The sequence below is a fragment of the Megascapheus bottae genome, chromosome 15 (assembly GCF_031878675.1).
Source record: "Megascapheus bottae isolate mThoBot1 chromosome 15, mThoBot2.hap1, whole genome shotgun sequence".
In the NCBI taxonomy this organism is placed as follows: domain Eukaryota; kingdom Metazoa; phylum Chordata; class Mammalia; order Rodentia; family Geomyidae; genus Megascapheus; species Megascapheus bottae.
The window spans coordinates 9,331,724-9,357,630 of NC_143523.1; the positions used below are offsets into that span (position 1 = coordinate 9,331,724).

The following is a 25,907-nucleotide window of genomic DNA, read 5'->3' on the forward strand; positions in this document are numbered from 1 at the left end:
TTCAAGTATTCCTGGGTTCACGGTTAAATTTTAACCACTTATTACAAGCTGAACATAGTGCTACACACCTGTAATCCCAGCACTTGGGTTGCTGAAGCAAGAGGACTGCAAGTTCAAGGTTAGCCTAGACTACATAGCAACCTTGTCTCAAAACAAAAGTCAAAACAAAACAACCCACAACTTACTGTGTACCTATAGTATACACACACAATAAAAAGCAATAAAAACATAGATCTTGTTCTAACAAAACTTAAGAGGCTATAGGTCTCCAACCCACCTTCAACTAAGCATAATTCCTATATATAATACACATCCAAAAAGACAAAGGTCACAAATTATCCAGGCAGATGTCCCTACACCACCACATTAAAGTGATTCATGCCTTTTGTTCTTGAACCAATTCATGAGCTTTGGGGAGTTGAAGCAGCCTAAGTGTGTCTTGTAATGGGCCTTCAATTTAAAAAAAAAAAGTCACACACTCCCACTCTACAGCATTTGTAACACATCCAGACAACCCACAAACAGTAGTACATTTGGTTTCTTTCTTCACCAAGGAACCAATTTACATAGAGAATGGTGCGATTTTTGTTTTTAAACCTCAATCTTGCCTTTAACATTGTCCAATTCCTTATGTGTTTGTGAACCCTGGAAAACAGTTTTCCAACAATAGAATGATCAAGGTGCCATAATTCTTCATCTTTCATATTCCTGCTCCTGATCTAATATAAATTTGCACATGAAGAACATCATGATTGATGAAAGCCAGATTTAGAAATTACAGTTATCACCCTTCCCAAGCTTCCAAATTAAACTCAAGGCACATTAGCATTTCAAATCCATCTGAAAAAGATAATCCTAAAATATAGTTCTGCCTCCTACAGACAGTAGAATTTGGGCAAGATTCCTAAATGCCTCAGTTTCCTCACTTATAAAATGAAATTAACCAGTTGTACTTGCTTACTAAGTTTATGGCAGTGGGTAAATAAAATCAGCTGTGTAAAACGTGGACAACTTGTACTGGTATTTTTTTCTCACCCACATGATATAGTAGAACATGTTGATTAACAGAGTTAATGGTCAGAGTTCAAATCCAAACTCTTCCACTCCTTTCTGTGACCTTGGGAAAAGTTAAAGAGACTCTTTGAGCCTCCATCTTCTTATCTGTACAGCTGGGTAAAAATAGCATCTACTCCAAAGGGAAGCAGTGAGGGCTCCACACACAAGCTGTGGATTCAGTTCATAGCTCCTTTCACTGTGGTGAGACCAAGGCTCAAGGGAGGTGTTGCCAGCCCTGGAGACCCTGGCTATGGGATGGATTTCAGGACACATGAAGACTTCCACAGGGCAATGCATCTGGGATCAAACCAATGTGTGTGGACAGAATCCACTTCCAGACTCACACACAGCTCTTGTTCCTAACACCCTAGGGTTCCCATTTCCATGGGGACTGGAATGTTTGTTTACCTGTTTCCTTGCCACAACTGGACTCTCACAAGGATATCCAGGCTGGAGACTGTATTGTCTGTTTGTGGCAAGCATCAAAAATGCACCTGGACCATGTAAAGCTTAGGACAAATGCCCACATTTATCTCAAAGGACCTTTTCCTCTTACCCATGTCCTGTCCAGGCTCAGATTTGTCTCAAGGGACTTTTTCCTCTTACCCATGTCCTGTTCCTTTGGGTCTACAGTTTCTGGCCCTTTCAGGTTATTGCCCACTGTGTAGCTCCTAATCCTGAGAGAATCAGGAAATCAGTTTGCCCAAGGAGGAAACCAGGGGAACACACCTGGTTCCCAGGGTGGGTGGAGACCAAACTCAATCAAAAAATGGAATCTCAGTCTCTCAGTTACTCTCAGTTACTCAGTCTCTGTCTCCTCATTCCCACCCTCTCCCACCCCCTCCTTTTATTCTCCCACAGGCTGTGGTAATGACCTTCAGTGGCTCAGGGCTTCCCCTCCTCCAATGTGGCAGTCTCAGCAGCAGAATGGCAGCCTTCTCTAACCCAAGAATCACATTCTCATGCCTGAACCCATCCCTGGAGTCAGACAATATTGGCTCTGAGTGGCCAGAGATGGTTCATATATTCACTGAGGGAGCCGATGAGAAGTCACCCCCACATAATCTTGAGAATGAATTCAGTAGAAGGGAAAATGGCATTCCAAGAAAAACGGAGGTTGCTGATTCACCAAATGTAGTGTCTACTAGGCAGAAAAAATTTAACAGGTAGCATGCCTCCCTCTTTGTTTCTTCAGAGTAGCTGTAATGCCCATGTCTCTGGCCTGTAGGAGCCCTGTGACCTCAGAGGCTCCATGCTGGCCAATCTGCCACTCACAGTGGCCTGAACTAAGCTTAAGCTTGCCTTTCCCCAGAGCCAGAAGCATCCTCTGGACTGCTCTGCTATCCTACAGTGGGTTCAAGAGAACTCATCTCTATCGCCCAAAGGTGCAAGTTCTGTAGATTCAACTTCCCCAGGGTGCTCTTACCTGTCCTCCTGCCTTCCTTTTTGCAGGACTTTGGGGCTCTGTAGGCTACTCCCAGTTTCTTCCCTTGACCTCCAGAACCTGGTATTTTCTTTTTTTTTTTATTTTTTTTTATTTTTTATTTTTTTGCCAGTCCTGGGCTTGAGCTCAGGGCTTGAGCACTGTCCTTGGACTTTCTCAAGGCTAGAGCTCTACCACTTGAGCCTCAGCACCACTTCCAGCTTTTTGCTATGTATGTGGTACCGAGGAATCGAACCCGGGTCTTTGTGCATGCAAGGCAAGCACTCTACCACTAGGCCAAACTCCCAGCCCCCAGAACCTGGTATTTTCAAGCACAGCCAGTATCAGCAGCTCTGCTCAGATGACTCCCCACTTCTCAGCCTAGTATTTGAAGATCTCTCCATAGACAATTCCCTATTCCTCTAAACTGCACATTCCAGACCTCAACCTGCCCCCCACCATACCAGTTATGGTGATAACTGGGTTCTACCCTCCTGAACTGCCAAGATACAGGGTCTCTATCTCAGGCTATCTCTTAAACTCAAACAGGGGGATTTGGTCCACAGTGCAGGCTAGAGGGTCAAATTCAAGCTGCAACATTTACTTGAAGTACAAGTACTTCAACCTCTTTGGTCAAACACTTTTGTGCAAAAGACAAGAATCTCTAATATGTCAGACTATAATGAAAGGCAGGCCTCTCCCTCACAGTGCCTGGCTCCATGAATGGCACTTCACACATTAGCTACCTATCTTCAACAGCCAGCCCAATGCACTTCTCTGACCACCAAGATTGTCTTTGTTCTTAAAGTACACCTTATAATGGTCTTGGTCACATTCCTGTCTATCCCTCAACTAGAACAGAGAGGGACAAGCAGTCTCTCTCATCTTTGCATTCCAGAACAATTTTGCTCCTTTGAGCACTCCAAGAGCTCTTGGATCTTATCAGTGTAATGGGCTCGCATGGTTGCCCCCCAAAGCAGTGAATTCACTGGACAGTACTGACAGGAACTCAGCCTCCCCAGGGCTGTTTCTAGTTAGAGACACTAGATGGTATATCCAGCAGCCTCCCAGCTGGTCAAGCAAGAACAGTGCTCTACCAATGTGCTAAATCCCACATCTAGATTTCCATAACTCTCAATGAGCTATGGATGAATACAATGATCTTTGAATATAATGACCTTTCTCTTTGTCTCTCTCTGTCTCTCTTTCTCCTTCCCTTTCTCTCCCTTCCCCTCTCATTCCCTTTCCTCCCTCTCTCTCGTTCCCTCTATTTCTCCCTCTCTTCCCTCGCTCTCTCCCCCTTCCATCTCCTCCTCCTCTTCTTCCTCTAGCCTCCCAAGTGCTGAGATTACAGGTGCATGCCAGCACACCCAGCTTTGTTTCTAACTTACCTTTATTACACACCCCAGCTACTGAACAACATCCTCCATTTCATTTATACATTGACTTTTCCTTAAGATAATGTCTTAGGAGTGGAGTTTCAAGGTCAAGGGCTATCCTTTTATACTTTGGTTTTTTTTGGCTTAAGACTAAGTCTGTTGAAACCACCAGGTGACATTATATTCCTTCCTTAATAACAGACTCAATACCTTGACCTGAGCTGTCTCGCAGGGCCATGAGGCCAGATCAAAGAAGGTATTACAAAAACACTGAAAGAGAAATCTTAAAAACTGGATAGGGCTCCCTCCTCCCTCAACTCTCTTCCTTAAGGAGAGAGCAAATTCTAAATCATATTTGAAAATCTGAACAAGATTAAAAACCGAGGTTAAACAGCTATTGAACTTAAGGGTGTAATAGAAAAGGACCCCCTCTCTCATGAACTGCTTTTTAGTGTGAGGTAAGATCAGCCAGAAGGAGAGCAGCTGTGCTGTGGGAGGTTTTGGGGGTATGTGTGCAAGGATAAATAAGGTACAGTACCCCAGGGCTAAGAACCTGGTCAGGGAAGAGCAGAGACAGTAGGGGAAGGGGCCAGGCACTCAGCTCACAAAGGTTTCTGGCCTAAGCAGCCAGTGCAGGATCTACACTTTTATACTTTTTAGTGTTTATATTGCTAAACTGTCCTTGAGAAAGATTCACCCATTTCCACTCCTATCATAAATGAAAAGTGTAAGGTTTGGGGAAAAAAATCTATTACTCACTCTTTTTTCCTAAGACAAGGTCTCCCTTGTTAACCCAAGCCAGCCCCAAACTCATAATCTTCCTGCCTCAACTCCCAAGTAACTGGAATTGTAAATTCTTCCACACTAGCCCCTAGCTTCCCTCCATGTCCTTAATGGGACATTATCAATGTCTGAGACATTTGTGAATGAAGGAGTCTTCAATATTAAGTAATCTGAGGTTACTAGTGAAACTGAGCTGCTGTTCATGTATACTCAACCCACATAAACATGTGATCAGTCTGACCACAGACCCACCAACCTGAGACCTAAGAAAGTTCCATACTGGCCTCAGGCAAGTTAGCTAACTTGGTGCAAATCACTAATCTCCTCTTCCTGCAACTTCATCTGTAGAAATCTGGAAAGAACAGCAGCTTTTTAGATCACCCTGCAGAATCTGGGCAGATAAGATGGGCATCTAGACATAGTAGTGCAGGCAACGGAGTGACTGATCAGCCAGGACCACACTGGAATGCTAGCTGAGCCCATTCAAGTCTCTGCTTCTTTCCCTCTGGTAGCAACAGTATATCCCAACATCGTCCTCTCTACTTGAAAAGCAGACTATACCTTTCAGCCTCTGACTCCTTGGAAATATCTGCATGCCTGTCCTGCAATGCATCCATCAATCATATCAGGATGTGAGATTCTTACAGTTTCTCAGCCATCTTTACTTGTTTTCTTTGGCCAGATGGAGAACCGTATTTTTTAAACTTTTAAGGGAAAGACAATACGGTGTGGAATAATCAAACTGTTTTACTTTTTAAATATTTTATTTACTTTTCCTTTGTTTAACCCACCAATGAAAATACTAGTATCATGTATTTCCCTTTCTTAAATTACAGTGGTTAAATTAGAAGCAGCGGGATTTTGTTTTGTTCGTTTGTACTATGCATTTAGTCCCTCCTGACTTTTTTTTCTTTTTCTTTTTCTTTTTTTGCCAGTCCTGGGCTTGAGCTCAGGGCCTGAGCACTGTCCTTGGACTTTCTCAAGGCTAGAGCTCTACCACTTGAGCCTCAGCACCACTTCTGGCTTTTTCTAAGTATGTGGTACCAAGGAATCGAACCCGGGTCTTCATGTGTGCTAGGCAAGCACTCTACCACTAGGCCAAACGCCCGGCCCCCCCTCCTGACTTTTTAACTCTTTTCTCTGGGGGTAACTTTTTTTTCCATTTTAATATGTACTGTCTGCTCCTCACATTAATATCAAATTCGATTAGGAAGTACCCACAGTTGAATTACTATTAGTAGAAAACATACCAGCAAATTCTCAAGATTGGAAAGATGACAAGAACCTCAGAGTTCATCTGAGCCAACTTACACATTTACACAGCTTTGGGTCAGAGAGGTCAAGTGATATGCTCAAGGTCACACAGCATGTTGGTGACATAGTCTTCCTTTTGGGGTTGGGTTCTGACTTCCATCCTTCCAGGGAGCATCACAGGTATCTTCCGACACTAGGGGTTTCTTCAACAAAGATCAATCATCCATCCCAGATGCAAAAACTGAACTTTGAGAGTAATACTGTGCAGTGTACTTGGCCTTCACAGACTTTCACTTAGGACACCCTTAGCACCTCATCCTAACCTTAGGGGGAGGCAAGAGCCTATCTTTTATGTATTTCTCTTTAATGCAGTGATGTAAATGGAATGAGCAGCTGCAAGAGGTAGACAGTAGATGTGGGGGGCTGTAGAGTGAAGCCCTGTGTACAGGGCCAGGCTGGAGTCAAAGCTCTGAGACAATCCCAAAGAAGATGCGAAACGTGAGAAGCTGTTGAGTTCTGTGGTTTCTACACCTGGCACATACACAGGAACTCTCAGGGAGTTCCTCAAACACCGATTTTCAGGTTTTGCCCAGGAGTTTCCAATGGAGTACATCATGGGAAGGGCCTATGTTATGGGTTCTACTCTATGTTCCCTTCTCCCTAAAATTCCTAAGTTGAATTCCTATCCTCCAGTGCTCCAGAATGTGACCTCATTTGGAAATAGATTTGTGTGCCAATTCTGGGGTTTGAATTCAGGGCCTGGGTGCTATCTCCGCCTTTTGCTCAATGGTAGCGTTCTGCCACTTGAGCCACAGCCCCACTTCTGGATTTTTGGTGGTTAGTTGGTGATGAATCTCATGATAAGCCATCCCTGACTGGCTTTGAACTGTGATCCTCAGATCCTCAGATCTCAGCCTCTTGAGTAGCTAGGATTGCAAGTGTGAGCCACAGGTGCCTGGTTTGAAAATAGGGTTTTTATAAAACGCGTCACATTCAAATGAGGCCTTAGAGCAGGCCCTGCTCCAGTGTGCTGGTATCCTTATAAAGAAGGGAAAACAGCTGGCTGTGGTGGCACACACTTGTAACCCCAGCTGTTTGGAGCTGGAAATCAGAATGATCACAGTTTGAGGCCAGCCTGGACAAATAGTAAGAGCCCCCCATCTCAACCAATAAGCAATATGTGAGCGGGGAGTTTGGCATAGTGGTAGAGTACTTTCCTAGCATGCACAAAAACCCATTTTTGATTCCTCGGTACCACATATATAGAAAAAAGCCGGAAGTGGTGCTGAGGCTCAAGTGGTAGAGCTCTAGCCTTGAGAAAACCCAAGGACAGTGTTCAGGCCCTGAGCTCAAGCCCAGGACTGGCAAAAAATAGAAATAAGCATGATGTGGTGGTTCATGCCTGTCATCCCAGCTATAAAGGAGACAGTAAGTAAATGATAACTAAGTCTCACCCCAGGAGAAAAAAACACAAGCACCTACCTGGAGAATTACTAAAAGGACCGGTGGCATGGCTCAAACAACAGAGCACCTGACTGGCAAGTGTGAAGAATGAATCCAATCCTCAGTACCCACAAAGGGAAGAAATGTCCCGGGCCTAGTGGTATCCACCTGTAATCCCAGCACTTGGGAGGTACAGACAGGAAGATCAAGAGTTTCAGGCTAGCCTGGGCTACACAGTAAATAATAAAACAACAGGGTGGCAGCGGATAGAAAACCATGACCAGAAACAGATGCAGACAGATTATATGAAAAGGAGAAAATGGATAGCTACAAGGAGAGGCCAGGAATTAATCCTTCTAGCATCTTCCAGCAGGGAAGACCCTGCTTCCACCTTGATTTTAGACATCTGATCTCCGGAGGTGTGAGACAACAAATTTCTAAGCTACTCAGTTTGTGGAGGGAGCAGTATACAGCAGCTACAGGAACCAGATCAGCCACTACTGAGTTCAAAGATCCACGCATGGCAACTGTCCAACTCTGAAGACTGTTTCAGTCCTGGCACTGTCACCCATGTGGGTTTCCTTTGGCCCTAGGTCCATCTTCCTGGGGAGGAAGGTGCTGGCTATGGGTGGGACAACCCTTCCTGCAGACATAGATGTGGAACTCATGGCCATGTTCAGTAAGAACAGCCTTTCTCCCTGTAGTCCCTGATGTTTCTAGGCAGCTGTGAGTGCCAAAATGTGAGATCACTCATCTACAAATATTTCTAGGGAGAAAACACCACTCTACCCTCCAACAGGTACTGTTGGGTGCTGTCCTTGAGCTTTTGTGCTTAAGGCTAGTGCTCTGTCACTTTGAGCCACAGCTCCACTTCCAGCTTTTTTGTAGTTAACTAGAGTTTTATAAAAATCTTACGGACGGGGGGCCGGGAGTTTGGCCTAGTGGTTAAAGTGCTTGCCTAGCATGCATGAAGACCCGGGTTCGATTCCTCGGTACCACATACATAGATAAAAAGCCAGAAGTGGTGCTGAGGCTCAAGTGGTAGAGCTCTAGCCTTGAGAAAGTCCAAGGACAGTGCTCAGGCCCTGAGCTCAAGCCCAGGACTGGCAAAAAAAAAAAAAAAAAATCTTATGGACGTTCCTGCTCTGGCTGGCTTCAACCTGCAGCCCTCAAATGCCAGCCTCCTAAGTAGCTAGGGCTATAGGCACCAGCCACCAGCATCAGGCCTGGCACTGTTTTTATTCATACTTTTATTCTCAAAGTGGGAACTTTACAGGCATCACCTGAATAAATACATGCAAACTCTCAACCAAAGCAGTTACCGGTGATAGAACAAAACCCCACAGGGGAGAATGCTGTACAGGAGTTTAAAAAAAAAAAAAAAAAAAAAAAAGAGGGGTCGGGCCGGGAGTTTGGCCTAGTGGTTAAAGTGCTTGCCTAGCATGCATGAAGACCCGGGTTCGATTCCTTGGTACCACATACATAGAAAAAAGCCAGAAGTGGTGCTGAGGCTCAAGGGGTAGAGCTCTAGCCTTGAGAAAGTCCAAGGACAGTGCTCAGACCCTGAGCTCAAGCCCAGGACTGGCAAAAAAAAAAAAAAAAAAAAAAAAAAGAGGGGAAAAATCATGAGTAGAGTCAAAGCCATGCAGCACCTGGGGCAAGTTGGGGAGATTAGAAGGAGCTCCTAGTCTGATCCATTATACATAAGTACCTGTGGAGAGCTGTAAACTACACAACTAAAACCAAGAGCCCTGAGATAAGGGAAATGAGCAACCGGTTAAGTACCAAAAGGGAAGTTAAGTCCTTGCTTTAGTTCTCTGAGCCTGATTTTCTTGTCAAATTGGTATAAAATAACAAGTACAACTCCCAGGTCACTCCACAGGGTGATACTCAAATGGGATATGAGAGATTCCAGGCTATCCTGGGCTATACAGTGAGATCCTCCCTAACAAAGCTATCAGCTTATCTGGGCCTGTATTTATGGCCTGATTTGCATAGGCAAAAAGAGTTCCTTGAGAAGGAAAGTCTATGATGAACTCAACCTTAACTTTTCTCTAGCCAAAGCTTTGAAAGGCCTAGGAAAGACGACTGATAATTCAGAAGAAAGGGATGCTAAATCCCAAAGGGCTCAAAAATGTCACATCACATATGTCATACTCCTTTCTCATAAGAAAATGTCCTTTGGACATCTCTAGGGTCACTAGAGATGACCCTAATTCTATTTCAGAAATTACTACCATTCTTCCCAAAAAAAATTAAGTCCTCAGTGCAGAAGATGAATTATACAAGGGGTAGACTATTCCTACATGGCTTGGAATATAGTTCAAGATGGAAAGCCTAAGTGCCCCCCAAACAAGGACTCAGTTAAATACAAAACTCATCAAAGATAAATCCACAGACCTCTTTAGAACCATATAACCCCTAAGGGTCTGCTAGAAAATACTCAGCATGCCATTGAAACATACTCAGCTTCCAAAGTCTCTCCCAATATTTCCTAACACCCACACATTTCATAGAACACTAAAAACAGACACAAGAAGGCTCTGCCACATAGTGTTGCCTGAAAATGGCTCAGAACAACATAAGAGGTTCCCACTTAAATTAAATGATATCTCTAGCCAAGCATGGTAGCTCTAGTTTATCATCACAGCTACTTGGAAGGCAGAGAGGGGGAGGATTGTAGATGGAAGCCAGTCTGAGCAAAAAGTTCTCAACTAATCAGGTGCCAGAGGCTCATACCTGTAATCCTAGCTACTCAGAAGGCTGAGATCTGAGGGGCATGAAACTTCACGAGATTCTTATCTCCAACTAACCACCACAAAACTGGAAATGGTACTATGGCTCAAGTGGTAGAGTTGTAGCTTTGAGTTGAAGAGCTCAGGGACAGTGCCCAGGCCTACAGTCAAGCTACACCACCAACCAGAAAAAAAAAAAAGAAAGAAAGAAAAGTTCTTAACAGCCCAATTCAACCAATAAAAACTGGACATGGTGGGGCATAGCTGTCACTCTAGCTTACTTGGGAAGTATAAACAGGAAAATCATAGTCCAGGTCAACTAGAGCAAAAATATGAGACTCAAAAAAAGAAAAAAAAAAAAAAGGCCAGGCGTGGTGGCTCTTGCCTGTAACCCTAGCTACTTAGGAGGCTGAGATCTGAGGATCAAGGTTCTAAGCCAGCCTCGGCAAAAAAAGGAACTAAGGCTCTTATCTCCAATTAATCTCTAGAAAACAGGAAGTGGGGCTTAGCTCACGGGTTGGGTATACCCTTGAGCTGAAGAGATCAGGGACAGCTAGGCCCAGTTCAAGTCCCATGACTCACAATAAATAAATAAATAAATAAACAAATAAACATAAAAAGTAAAAAGGTCTGGAGGCAGACCCAGAGCAAGCACTCTAAACTTGCCCAGTATACAAGGACCTGAGCTTATACCCCATTCCACAAAAGGTGGATAGAATGAGATCTGAATTCACTGTTCATATATAAAAGCTGGGAAAATGGCCACCTAAATGCATACAGTAATCACCATCTCAGTGGTGGGACTAGTAGCAGGTATACATGAAAGAAGGATTTTTTTTAACTTTCTTTTTGATCCTTTTTCCCTAGTTTGAATCTTCTTGAGACCAAGTGTTATTTTTTTTCTTACAATCTTAAAAATTATACAGAACACATCCCATTTACTGTGAGTCACAGCTGAATGCTAATTCATTTTTAAGGTCTTATGTATATTAGCATTGATGTTCCAAATAGCTGATTGGATTTCTGAGGAACACAGCTGTAAGGGAACAGAAAAAAATCAGGTGTGGAGACAGCTGGGTGCTCTAGGTAAGTAATTTACTCCTCTTGCCTAGATTCTTCATCAGTAATAATGGAGAAAAGATCACAGGATTGGGATTAGGAAGCAAAATAATAGCCACAGGAGCTTGACTTTTTTTATTTTTATTTTTTTCCAGTTCTGGGGCTTGAATTCAGGGTCTGAACACTGTCCTTGAGCTTTCTCAAGGCTAGCACTCTACCACTTGAGCCACAACACCACTTCTGGCTTTTTCTGTGTATGTGGTACTGAGGAATCGAATCCAGGGCTTCATGCATGCAAGGCAAGCACTCTACCACTAGGTCACACTCCCAGCTCGTGATCATTTTTAAATTAATGTTTTAAAAAGAAGATGCCCACTGCTTTATATTTCCTTCTCCCAGAGCCCAACATGGTACCAAGTACACAGTAAGTGTGGACTAAATGCTAGGCTTTGGGTACTAGGAATAGCCAAACCAGCATGATTCCCACTAGAATTTTTCTCCTATTGAAACTTCTACTCTGTGTGTGTGTGTGTGTGTGTGTGTGTGTGTGTGTGTGTGCCAGTCCTGGGACTTGAACTCAGGGCCTGAGCACTGTATTTGGGCTTTCTCAAGGCTAGAGTTCTACCACTTGAGCCACAGCACCACTCCTGGCTTTTTTTTCTGTGTATGAAGAATCGAACCCAGGTCTTCATGTATACTCGGCAAGCACTCTACCACTAGACCAAACTCCAGGCCCCACAAGGCAGGTTTTTATAGCATGTAGACCCAACTAAGGTAACAAATTTCACAGTCCCAGATTTACTCAAGAAGAACTTGACTCTTCTTAAGCCTCACACATCCTCTGGGCCATCAGTCATTTCTAAAATGTTTTCAGGCTCCCAAAAATTATAGCAAGAATAACAGACACTGTGATAGCAAACAGTCAGTCACCCAGGGGTTATAGAGAGGTAAACTGAGGAGTGTACCTGAAGACGAACCTTTACCTTGCTAATCCAGTCAATCATTTCAAAGAAAGTAGCTTTCTTTTCCTTTATTTGTATTTTGTTATCTGTTGTTACAGAGAATTGAGCTTCGATTTTGAAAATCCTCTCTTACTGGATAGTACCAATGGGAAGACATCGGAGGCAAATATCTAGGCATGGTGCATTCCATCCCAAGTGGTGGTTAGTGGTTTGGGGTATGAGTGAGTATGTGGCAGAATAACCAGTGGTTACTAATTATTATATATCACAGGGTTTGGCATCACCCTTAAAGCTCCAGCAGGTTCGCCCTTTCCTCTTCAGAGAAATTACGGAATTGACTGTTTAGAAAATTTTCCTCCAAGTTAACATACATTTTCCTTGTTTTGATTGGACCCAGCCTCCCTGCCTGTAAGCAGAATGGCCATTTTTCTTTACTGATTGCACCCTTCAGATACCAGGTCATCAGAAATTCCTAGGTCTAAAAGGATCATTGCCTTGTTTCTTACTGTCTTTCCACTGGTTCAGACTCATTCTAGTAATGATAAGTACAACATGCAAAGCTCTCATCCTTAGCTACCTTCAATTTGGCCAGCAAAGGATGCATGTTTTCATCACAAAGCATTTCCTCCAACAGGCTGAGCCTCAAAATTGGAGAGTAACGAGTAACATTTGCCCCGAACATTTGGTCTAATGCAAATATTTATTTCTGCCAAAACGACAACAAACCACTTCCAACTTAGGGGGGAGGGGAAACTTGCCAAACGTTTTTCACAGTTAAGAAAAACATTTGGAAAACATTTTTTTTTCCTATTGGCCCTCCACCCTTAGTTAATCTTTCTTACCCATGTTGGTGCATTTCCTAATTTGCCAGCTACAGTGACATCAAGGTCTTTTAAGCTTCAAGCATCTTGCTTTCTCTGCTCTCCCTCTCTCCTTCCCATAACATAGATATAATATTAGCCATTCATTCTAGAAATATTCATGAACATCCATGACGTTCCAGGCACACCCTCTCATGACATCCATCCTTGTCTGTAACTATGGGCTCATTTATTCCCACAACAACTCCAGCCTGGGAAAATGAAGATGTTGGAGAATCCTTTGCCATTCAAGTCAACAGCCAAATTCTTTGTCCCAGCTCCACCCCTGACTCTTCTTACAAGAGTTTGTTTCTCATGGGACATTGCCTGCACATCACACCCTGCTTATCCTGGGCACATTAATAGATGACATTAAGAGCATGTCCTGCATTCATTACTAAAAACTGCTCTTCCTGGGCCACTTGCTGACCTTCTCAGCTTGTTTCCATTCCAGAAGTGCTGCCAGAGACTCAGCCAAGATGGAATTCCATTTTCAAATGAGGTTTCACAAGACTTTTTATCAACTATGCAGGGCTAATGACACTAGCTGGGCTCCCTCCATCCTGTAGTTTGGTAATTCTATCCCTGCCCCCACCTCATTTCCTTCCTGGGATGGATAAGTTCAGAGTTACATCTCCTCTGCAGCAGCAGATCAAAGGCATGACTTCCTGTCCCCTTAGTCTCGGTAAGTGACATCACTCTACCCTCCTGACCAGGAGCCTATGTCCAACAGCAGACCCTCAAGTACAGCCATGGCTCTTAGAGACGCCATTACCTACCCCCCCCAAAGTAAAAATCATTAAATTGTGAAACATACACACACACACACACCCCTACACTGACATGGTGTGTAAATGAAAACACTCACTGAAAACTGGAAAGGGATTAACTCTGAGAGAGATTCTCCTGGGGGAAAAATAAAAGGCCATGTCATGGTCCATCTTCAAAAGGAGGCCCTGAATTCAGACCTACACCTCCACTTTTGTGTTAAGAAACTGTAGAGAACTAGAGGCATACAACTGAAGTCCCACCATCAGCAAACATGCCTAAAAGCAAGGATAGATTGAGTAGAAAGGTAGTACAGAGGGGCTGGGAGTTTGGCCTAGTGATAAGAGTGCTTGCCTAGCATGCACGAAGACCAGGGTTCGATTCCTCAGCACTCCACATACATAGAAAAAGCCAGAAGTGGTGCTGTGGCTCAAGTGGTAGAGTGCTAGCCTTGAGAAAGCTCAAGGACAACGCTCAGGCCCTGAGCTCAAGCCACAGGACTGGCAAAAAAAAAAAAAAAAGAAAGGTAGCACAGAGCATGCAGGCCCTGTATAAGCCAACACAGCTGGAATAGGCCCAGCTACTCCCTACCTCTTGCTCTGCCAAGGAAATAGAGTGCCACTCCCGATGATAGGGGCTTCCTATTACCATCCTTACAACCCTCCCCCCCCAATTGCCTTAATATCCTGCCCTTTAGGGACAAGTCTTTGTCCACTAACCCTATGGGGAGGAAGAAGAGTATAAGGCAATTTGCTCATTTGATGTGTATGTTAGTAAGGCATAGGTGGCAAGGGAGAATGCAGGTAACGGGGATCCACAAAAGTAGGCATGTGTGCATACATGTCAGGGACATCTACACAGTATGTCCATATCCCACCCACCATAGTCAACCTGAGTTGACACATCCATATTCTGTTAAATAGAATCACCAATAGAAAAAGTTCACTAATTTGTCATTCATCTCCTAAAATGAATTACTTTTTTTTTTTATTTGTCACGGGGCTTGAACTCTGGACCTGGGTGCTGTCCCTGACCTCTTCAGCTCAAGGCTACCTCCCTATCCCTTGAGCTACAGGGCCACTTACGGTTTTCTAGTGGTTAAGCGTAGATAAGTGTCTCACAGACTTTAGTGCCCAGGCTGGCTTTGAACCGCAATCCTCAGATCCTCCTAAGTAGGTAGGATTATAGGCATGAGCCACTGCACCTGGCTAAGAAATTACTCTATCCAACAATTCAATCACTGTCAAATGGGCACTTCTCTGAAATCAGAGTCATCCAGGGAAGTCATATGCTTGTTAGCCCCTTTTATCTGATAGAGACAAACTTTCTCTGTTGTCACAGGGGTGTTCACATTTAAGAACTGCTCCATCCTCAGAAGTATGTCTGGCATTAGTTTCCATTACTACAAGGGAAAAATAAATGGTTTGTATTGGAGTGTGGCGACACTGTGACTGCTCCCCCAAAATCCACAGCTCAAAGGACCCTGGACACAGGCTGCCCTTTCTTTCCTCTTGGTTTCCTTACCTATTAAAAATGTCAGGGGTCACTTTCCTTCTGGAAATGAAGGAAGACTAAGAAGGTTGTGCTCCATCAAGGCACTGGTAAGCCTATGTCCTCTACTTCCCAACACAGGAATCACAGGAATGCTTCTTTTGCTTTCTGCCCAGGCTCTGGAAGATAGCCTTTGAGATTCATTTCATAGTTGCCAAAAAAAAAAAAAAAAAAGACTGTTCCTCCACAGATTTTAAGTTCCTGGGGACTCAGCGAGCCCTATCTTCTCTTAGAAGGATGTGATCAGTTGACTCTGGCACTACTTCAAATAGCCCAATAGTGTTCCTTCTCCAGATGCTGAAGAACCAGCACTTATTTCATTGTTTCAAATGCTATCTTTCCTTCAGAAGTGTGTCCTAATTCATTACATTTAAAATGAAACATTTAAAATGTTTCAAGATAGTTTTTTTTAAAAGAAAATCCATTTTGAAGTAATTAGTCTGTCTTTGACATCTTTAAATATAGTTCTCATTTCAGTTTATCCTGTCCAGAAGAAGTGGAAATATTTCAAATCTTTTTGTTTCTTTTTACTCTCAGGTCAGACCACTTTTATGAAGTCTGTGGAAGTTTCCTTTTCTTCTTTTTACAGATCTGAGAGTCTTTCATGACTGTTTGAAGATACTTACACATTGGGAGTTTCAAGAAGGAATATAGGCTCTGTATGTGTCTGAATCATGCACTTAATTTGAATCAGGAAAGTCACTTGCTTAATTTAGGCAAATTTCCCAATGAGATATGAAAACAAGTGTCCCTGAATGAAACTGAATCAGTGCCTAAGGCTGGCTCTCCTGTCTCTCCTGCTTTCCTTTCCTGCTCTCTTCCCCAGACTCTGAGGGTCTTTCTTCCTTCCACCCATTTTTGTTTCCTATTTCTTTCTTCCTCTCTCCCTTTCTTTACACTATTGTCTCTTGCCTTTTTCTTTTTTTTCTTTTTTTTTTTTTTGCAAGTCCTGAAACTTGAACTCAAGGCCTGGGCACTGTCCTTGGGCTTTCTCAAGGCTAGTGCTCTACTTAAGCCATAGCACCACTGCCAGCTTTTTCTGTGTATGTGACACCAAGGAATTGAACTCAGAGCTTTGTGAATAGTAAGCAAGTCGTAGGCCCCATTCCTTTCTTGCTTTTCTTTTACACTTCTCTCACCTTTCCTGTCAGAAGTTATTAGGTATCACACTCATTTACTGGGTATACAGACTTACGTCTGTAGAACTGCTCTGTTGGAATGCACTTTGTGCTATGCCAGGAATGTTCTAGACTCTACTATCCAATAAGTGTGACCACTTGTCTCGTATGGCTGAACACTGAAACAAATGTACCAACGTGCACAAAAATCATATTTTAACTAACTTAAATCTAAATAATGATATGCAGCCAGAAGTTACCATGTTAGACAGAGCCCCTTAAGAGAACTAAATAATAAAATGACCTTTTACTTCATTCCCAGAGATTGGCCATGTTAGAGAAAAACACAACCCAATTCCAACAAATAGTCAGCAAGAAAGGCAGTCCTCGCCTTTCTTCTCCAGAACTGTAGCCCATCAACAGCCCAGACCTTACTCTGGAAAGACAGTAACACCTGGAGGACTCAGTCCACCAGGAGCTTGTCCTTCCTCAACGAGACTCTTCCTGCCCTTGTCCTCAGTGCTTTCCATCTGTAGGAAGTGACAATCATAAAAACACAATAACCTCGTAGAAAATGAGTACTTGGGCAGGGAGTTTGGCCTAGTGGTAGAGTGCTTGCCTAGCATGCACGAAGACCTGGGTTCGATTCCTCAGTACCATATACATAGAAAAAAGCCAGAAGTGGTGCTGTGGCTCAAGTGGTAGAGCTCCAGCCCTGAGAAAACCCAAGGACAGTGCTCAGGCGCTCAGCCCAAGCCCAGAACTGGCACAAGAAGAAGAAAAAGACAAGGAGGACAAAGAGAGGAGAAGGAGGAGGAGGAGGAGGAGGAGGAGGAAGAGGAGGAGGAGGAGGAGGAGGAGGAGGAGCCCTTGTCTTCCAGATTCAGACATATCCCTCAAGCAGAAACTAATTATCCTTAAATCACAGCCCATAGTCCAAAGTTCAGGCACTTCAGAATTTTCTATGCTTCAGGATTCACAATGTGTTTCACCTGGCCATGGGTTCCTACCTCAGTCTACCCAGCTCTAGGTTTCACACCAGGGTTTGCCAGATATGAGATTCACAGTAGTTATGGGTGTTACACCACAGTTATTTAACTAAAAAGTTCACACCATGATCCACCAGCTGTAGGATTTGTACCTTGGTCTACTTATCTCACGCTATAGTCAGTCTCAGTACTTTGGGGAGGTAGGAAAAGAAGAATCCAGTTCTGTTAGTACCTAGTTTGTCAGTTTAAAAAAAAAAATCCCCTAAGCCCGACACTGGTTGCACACACCTGTAATCCTAACTACTCAAGAGTGTAAGATCTGGGGGTCACTGTACAGCCAACCTGGGCAGGAAAGTCCATGAGACATTTATTGCCAATTAACTACCAAAAAGGCTAAAGTAGCGCTGTGGTTCAAGAGGTAGAGCACTAACCTTGAGTACAAAAATTCAGAGCCCAGGCTCTGAGTTCAAACTCTAGGACCAATAACAAAAAGGCAAAATCAAAAACTATAACAAAGACTCAGGTAGAGCACTTACCTATCTATCAGACACAAGGCTTTGAATTTGATTCTCCCACCACAAAAAGCAGAAACAGCCTCAGAAGGTTAGTGGGGCTGGGAGTATAGCCTACTGGTAGAGTGCTAGCCTAGCATGCACAAAGCCCTGGTTTCAATTCCTCAGTACCATATACACAGAAAAAGTCAGAAGTGGTGCTGTGGCTCAAGTGGCAGTGCGCTAGCCTTGAGCAAAAAGTGTCCAAGGAGCCAGGAGTGGTAGCTCACACCTGTAATCCTAGCTACTCAGGAAGCTGAGATCTAAGAATCAAAGTTCAAAGACAGCCCAGACACTAAAGATGGTGAGACTCTTATCTCCAATTAATACTAGAAAAGGGGAAATAGGGCTGAGGCTCCAGGGGTAGGAAGGTAGCCTTAAGTTCAGGGATAGCACCCAGACCCATATATGGTTCAAGCCCCATGACCCACCAAAAAAAAAGTGTCCAAGGACAGTGCCCAGGCCCTGAGTTCTAACCCCTGGACACACCCAGACACAGACACACAGACATAGACACACACACACACACACACACACACACACACACACACGCACACGCACACGCACACGCACACCCTAATAGTGGTATACCATTCCATCTCTTAATCCATCCTCATGCATTCATCCAGGGTTGCCATCCAAGCATCACCTCAACCCAGGGTCTTTCAATAATCAAACGGTGAATGAATTCATAAATGAATTTTACCCTTGGAAGAGTTTCAGAAAATAAATGAATCATTTTCTCAAAAGACAAATGGGTATGGGGGCAAAGGCCAGTCAGGAAGTAACTGCTTTCTCTTTAAAAAGTAGCATGATTTATATGAAATGGAATGCTTCCCCCAGTGTCTGATTAGAAGTAAAAGAAACATTGTCTTTACCCTCCAAAACTAAATATTGTGAAGATTTAAGATAGTCGTAAAACTTTTTGCTTACAGATAACAGAATATGTTTTGAAACATAAGCCATCTCTGTGATTTAAGTCTATATAATCTACTTTAACTATTTAAAATCACATCTTAGGACCCGTTGTCTTTATTCTATGTTGTTGTGAGAAATGAGGGCCGAGGGTGGTGGGACTGAAGACTTTCCTAATGCTCTTCTCAACACTTGTTGTCTCAGGTTTCACTTCTGACTAGCAAGATCTATGGCAACAACACTTTTTTATAACTTTGATTACTAATTTAGGTATTATAATGTTTTAACTGGAGCCACAAATCTATTACATCTATTAAATATTCCTATGTTTCATAAGAACATAGGAAGTCCTCAGGCTTGGGTCAAATAGCCTTCAGTAAAGGTGAACTTAGTCAAGTAGTGGGCCTGTTCCTAAAATTCACTTGAACTTTCTTGCAGCCTTCAGCACAGATTCAAAGCTATTATTTTGCAAGCCACTACAAGAGTTATGGCTTCTGAAGACATAATTTAAACAAGGATTAGTTTGGGCACTGGAAAAATCATGCTTTTTAGAGTTCAGGATCTGACAAGAAGCAGCTTAGCTACTGAAAGATGAGAGTCTTGTGGGCATTTATCTGATGATTATAAAAACAGGCAGTCAGATTAACTACTATCATCATTTGAAAACTTTCAGTAAGAAGGCCTTTTTTTTTTTTTAAACCAATCCTGGGACTGGAACTCAGCATTGTCCTTGGGCTTTCCTTGAGGCTAGCGCTCTACCACTGGAGCTGTAAGCACCCACTTCCAGCTTTTTGTACATATGAGGTACAGAGGAATTAAACCCAGATCTTCATGCATGCTAGGCAAGCACTCTACCACTAGGTCAAACTCTCAGCCTCTGAAATACAGTCTTTGATTTCTCTACTCCCATGCTGTCAATACTGAAAAGGAAACTACCCAAAATAAAAGGCAGTTCCCTTTAACGGTCTTATTTTTAATTTTTTTTTCTTTGCCAGTCCTGGGCTTGCTCAGGGCCTGAGCACTGTCCTTGAGTTTTCTCAAGGCTAGAGCCCTACCACTTGGGCCACAGCATCACTTTCTGCTTTTTCTTTGTATGTGGTACAGAAGAATCAACCCCCAATCTTTGTGTGTGCTAGACAAGCACTCTACCACTGGGCCAAACTCCCAGCCCAACAGTCTTGTTTTTAATAGGCCATACACTGCCTCTGCCAGACTGAAAGCCACTGTTTGGTACCCTAAGATTAAAGGCAGACACTCTGGATAGACTAAGTCAGCTTCCCAAGGACTGTCAGAGAGAAGGGGCTGCAAGCTTCAGACATTGCAAGTTCCTACAGCACAGCCACATTTCAGTTTCAGCCTAGTGAACTAGGGGTATGAAGGGGAAAAGGTGGAGTGAGCTCTGGCTTCGAACCTGCTGTGGAATGCCAGGTCCAGCCAAAGCAAAGCCTGCCCTTCCCAGGGCTGCTGCCAGCTTATTTCCTCCTGCTATCCTCTCCAGCCTCCCCCAGCCTCAGCTTCACCTTCTCCCAGGTCCCATATCTTGATCATCAGGAAGACAAGCTGCAGTGTTATCTGACAAAATGGTTCTTGCACATTCTGGTTTTCAGCAACTGTGACAAATGGCAAAGTCATTATGTTCCTGACTTCTCAGTTCCTGTACTTTGTGATTGCTAGCCTCAAACTCAGGAAAATATGCTTAAATACTCCTTCTGACGTCTTTATTGATCAGATACAGCTACTCCTGGCCAGGGAAGAATGGAAAGGTTGGCAACTTGCAAAAATTTTTTCTCACTAGTGTTCTCCCAGTCGTGAGACCACAGATCCAGACAGAGAAAAGTCAAAAACTTTTACTGCAACAATAAAACAAAAAAGAAACTCACAAAAGGCACTCTGCAAACACTCTTTCTCACTACCATTATTTCAACACCAGCTCGCCTGCCAATTTTCTGAGATTCTGAAATGTAAATAGATAGGAGAGTTAGTCTGGGTCTCCTGTTCATTAAATGCTTAATCACTTAGCTCATTTCCATACTGGCATGAATTCAGTCTCAACTTCTTTCTTCAGTCATTTTTAGGAGTGTAATTTGAAGTCCTTAAGAGTGATGCTTGCTCATGAGATTAGGACAACTAAAGATTCCAAAATATACTGCAGGGAGTTAAGAATTTTGAACTTAATCTTCTACCCAGGTCCTTATCTTGAACTCCTCTTGGCACTATCCCTAAGCTTTTTTAGCACAACACTAGTGCCCTACCACTTGTGTCACAGCTCTACTTTCAGATTTTTGGTGATTAACTGGAGATAAAAGTCTCATGGGATGGCTTAGAACAGCAATCCTGCCAGGCACAGATTACTCTTGCCTATAATCCTAGCTATCAGGAGGCTGAGATCTGAGGATCAAGGTTCAAAGCCAGCCTGGGCACAAAAGTACCTGAGACTCTTATCTCCAATTAACTTCCAGAAAACTGGAAGTGGTGCTATGGCTCAAGGGGTAGAGCACTAGCTTTGAACTGAAGAGCTCAGGGATATGGCTTTTTCACTAGCATTGTGGTGGTTAACTAGAGATGAGAATCTTTTAGGCCGTGAGTTTGGCCTAGTAGTAGAGTGCTTGCCTAGCATGCAGAAAGCCCTAGGTTCAATTCCTTGGTACCACATACAGAGAAAAACCTGGAAGTAGTGCTGTGGCTCAAGTGGTAGAGTGCTTGCCTAATGAGTTTAAGCTCCAGGGTAGACAGAAAAAAAAAAAAAAAGAAAAAAAGAAGAAGAAAAAGAAGTAGTCTCCCAGACTTACCTGCACAGGCTGGTTTCTAATCTCCCTCCTCAGATCTCAGCTCCCTAATCCTGAATAGCTAGGATTGTAAGTAGGAGCCACCAACACCCAGCATACATACATATTTAATATGGTAAGAATTCTCATGTATAATAAATATACAAGCCATCTGCTTTTAAGAATGTGTAATAATATCAAATGATAGTTCTCCAAGTTACCCACTAACACAGATAATTACAAAGTATAGCATTCACAAAGCGGATCTGTCTTTCTTCAAGGTCTGACTCTCCATTTCTTGGGACATATGTGACTTTTACTTGAAAGCCACATTTAAACTTGTTTACAATAGGACCAGGGGCATAGCTCAAGTAGTAGAATTCTTGTGTAGCAAGTGTGAGGTCCTGAGGTCAATCCCCTGTACTATAAAAGAAAAAATAGTTTACAAAGTATTTTGTTAACTAAATCAAATTTCACATTCACTAGTTATATTTCTCATCCGTAACAATTCACAAGAATCTTTTAAAAAGTGCTTTTTAAACATTTTAGACAATTCAGACTTTATAAAATTAGCCATTTTACGAGCTAAAATTTGTTTTCTTTTGGTCTTGGGGAATCAAACCTCTGTGTATAACAGGTAGGCTCTTTAGGCTTTGATTTCATAGTTATTCATAAAATAACCAAATTTAATAGAATGATTTCAAGAGGACAACTGAAAAGAAAATAATTAATGAGAATAAAAATAAAATTTTATTTCCAAATTTTCTGGAATAATTAGGCTATGTGGGTTCAGATCTTTAATAAAGGCCCAGTCTTTGTTAAATAGGACTTAAAATTGTGGATTCTCTCTAGACATGAGAGAAAAGAGGAGAAACGCAAACTTAAGATAACTTCTACATAAATTATTTATTCTCATCCTTGTATCTGGCTCTCTATGTTTCCTTACGGGCCAAGTCCCTTTATTCTTCAACCATCCTTAAGAGCTGTTTTTTTTCACCACCAGATGACTACCAAACTCTCACAGAAACTGGAAAGCCTTTAAAAGGAAAAAGAGCAAAAGGCACATTCTTGAGCACTTTTAAGTCCCTGTAATTCTGCCCTGACGGGAGTCCACCATTCCACACAATTCCAATCTGGAGCTCTCTTCCCTAAGGCTGTGAAAAACCCCATTTGCTAATCTGACAAGCAAAAACATCAACCAGTCAATTCAGTGAAAAGCTCTGGGAAGAACAACTAAGGACAGGGGATAATTGATACCACTTTGCCCAGTCTAAGTGAAACATTTTAAAAGAAAAAACCAAATGCTGATGGAGGAGAAAAAAAATTCCTTTAGGCAGACAAATATCTAGCACAACAAATCTGGGAAGCAGATTCCCTAGGCACAGGAGGAACTAGTGAAATTTGCAGGCCTCCAACACCATCATGCCCTGAGATTTCCCAAGAAGTAATTTCAGAATGGAGGGACAAGGTTCCCAGCCCCCAGGCCATGAGCTGTACAACTACTTCCCACCACTAGGTGGCTTGCTTTGAAGGCTACAGACCAGGTCTTCCTCCAGGATTGCATTGCTTACCCCACAGAAAAGCCCACCAGCTCCACTTTGATCCAGTTCAATACAAAATTCAGGTTAAAGGAAAACAAACAAAGAAACAGAATATCCTACAGGTCACCAAGTTAAAGTCTTCCCTAAAAATCTGTTGTGGACAAATCAAAAAGGGGGTGGGGGGACTAACTTGCAAATCTTAAACTCTTCTCAGTGTTTTCAAAGCACTGCCTCTCTTCTGGACTTTCAAAAAAAAATTCCAGGTAGTTGCTTTAAAGTGACAAGTGACCAAAAGAGCATCATGAACACTAGGTTGAGCCGCTGAAACAGCCCTGGTGGGTTGTGCATCACTGGCCTGCACAGTGTGTACCGAGCCGCAAGGTGAAGGAATGGGCTGGATAAACATGAATCGTTTTATTGCTGGCCAGAAATTCTTCCCTCATTCATCAAAGTGGGTGAATGAAAATATTAAGAAGTAGTTATGGCATTTTCATGGGCTGCTTACCAAGGATCCTTCTAAAGTCAACTTTAGTCTGCCTTCCACCTTAGGTATCAAATAAAGCTTCCTCCCAGGAAAAAGACCTCCCCTTCCTTAAAAAAAAAAAAAAAAAAAAAAAAAAAGCTGCGTACAAAAATTCAAATCTTGGCAAAAGAGATGTTACATAAATTCCAGGTATTCCTAAATATATGTGTTTATAACACACACACACACACACACACACACACACACTACAATCCTTTTAGGAAACAGAAGTTTCTGGGTCAGTTGTTTTTGGTTGTTGTTTTTTTTTTTTAATTTTTATTGCAAGGAAGAGTCAAAATAACTGTTTATAGGAAAGACTTACACTCCTACTCCATTGGACAACACTTCCTGCCAGCCAAATGCAGGAAATCCAATGATTTACATCCAAAATGCATCCAAGTGTCAACATACTTACCTTGCTTCATCCAGCCAAAACCAAACAGTTCAGTTATCTGCCTCCAATCCGAGTGTGCGTGTGTGAGTGTGTGTGTAAGGCAGGGAAGCAAAGCAACCAGATCTGAGAGATCCTTCATTATTTCTTAAGTACAGCCATCCTTCCTTTCCTTATTCCGTGACGAGGCTCATTCCTCAACATCTTACTTTGCCTTTGCAAAGGCTTCCTTCCACACGACGGGATTTCCCTAAGCAACATTCCCAGAGGATGGTTTCCAGCGATCGTCTGTATCAACTCAGCCAGCACAGGCAAAGATTTGGCTTCTGCTAATCCCATCACCTCGCCGCCACCACACACGCACTGTCCCCAAGACAGACAGACAGACAGACAGACACACACACACACTCTGCATCCACAGAACCTGTGTGGCGCCGACTCCGAAAGCTATTTTCTTCTCACGTTTGCCCCTCTCTCCCGGAAAGAATGCTTTTTCCAACTAACCCTTCGGCGGCGGCGGCGGCGGCGGCGGAGATCGCACGCCCCGCAGGGTGAAGAGCTGGAAAACGGGGGGATTCTTTTAGCATCCCAATCTCGGCGACCTTCTTCTTCGCCTCCTCAACCCCGAGTCTTAATTCTCCGAGTCCAAGGGCAAAACACCCGAACATTCGACCGACCGCGCTCTTGGGCTGTCCTGCTCCCGACCAACTCACTGCGGGCACCCGCACACGCACAGCCCAGCCACGCCGCGCCCGACCCGCACCCGCACCCCGGGCGAACGCGCCAGGCGAGCACCCGCCCAGCCGCTCACCTTCCCGGGCTTTCAGCAAGACCGTGTTGGCCACGATGTTTTCCAGCTCCATTGACAGTCGGCGGTCTGCGAGGGGGCCGGTCGGCGGGGCTGTCAGCGCCCGAGGCGCTGCCGCTGCTCGGGCTGCCGCCGCTCGGGCCGCCGCCGCCGCCGCTGCCGGAGCCGGGAGCCAGCCGCCCGCCGGGCTACCGCATTATTCCCGTCGGAGTCCTCGGAGTTTCCCCCTCTGCACCGAGGAGCCGCCGCCGCCGCTTCTTCCTCCCTCTGTGTCCCCCCTCCCCCCTCCCTCAACACTCTCCCCCCCACCCCCCACCCTCCGCGTGTCTCTGTCACTCCATTCTCCTCCCCTCCGGCTCCCTCGGATGCTTTAATGCCTCGGATGCTTCAGCCTCCCCTCCGTCCCTCCCGGGGGTGTGGTACTCCGGGCTCCGGCCGCCGCACCGCGCAGGCTCAGGTCCGGACGCGCCTCCCGACTCGCGCTCCGGGCGCGAAGCCTGCTGGGATTTGTAGTTCGCGGCCGCGCGAGGCGGAGCCGACGCCGCGGGGCTGTGAAGCCTCCGGGCCGCCCGAGACCGTCCCGGGAAGTCCCCTTTGCCTGAGCCTACCACTGGCTGAGTGGGAGCCCAGGATCCCGAGGCGTGGGTAACTTTCGACCCCCAGGAGTCTGGAAAGCAGAGTCCACAGGGCCACGGCAGCGGGGTGCTGGGGTGAGAGAACTGTCCGGCCGGCCGACCGCAGCTCGCTTCCCAGGGGCCTGGCCACGAGCGGGAGCCTCGGGGCGGCGACCCCACTCGCGGCCGCCGCAGCCGGCGCCGGCCGGCGCCCGCGCACGTGCGCCCGGGCGCTCACAAAGGTGCACTTTGTTTCCGCGAGAGCGGGAAGGTCCGCGAGCCCGCGCCGCGCTCCGCGACCACGCGGCCCGAGCGCCCTCAGGCGGCGGCGGCGGGGCCCAGCGGAGGAGCCGGCGCCGCCGATGCCGGGATCCGAGCGTGGGAAGCCGCGCGCTGTGTTAATAAGCCGCCTAGCACGG

The 25,907-nt window shown here is 44.4% G+C and overlaps 1 protein-coding gene across 2 annotated transcripts in view; it reads right to left on the minus strand.

The window, feature by feature from the left end:
- The window catches only part of Grk5 (G protein-coupled receptor kinase 5), a 190,166-nt gene extending 165,010 nt beyond the window's left edge, over positions 1–25,156 (minus strand). Inside the window, exon 1 of one of the 2 annotated variants that reach the window (XM_090345760.1) lies at positions 24,878–25,156. In XM_090345760.1, the coding sequence (XP_090201886.1) occupies positions 24,878–24,929 (52 nt within the window). In that variant the 5' untranslated portion in view covers positions 24,930–25,156. Of the gene's footprint in view, positions 1–24,090; positions 24,138–24,877 lie in introns of those variants that run through there. The other variant, XM_090345761.1, reaches the window with a different exon arrangement.
- Positions 25,157–25,907: the final 751 nt, after the last annotated feature.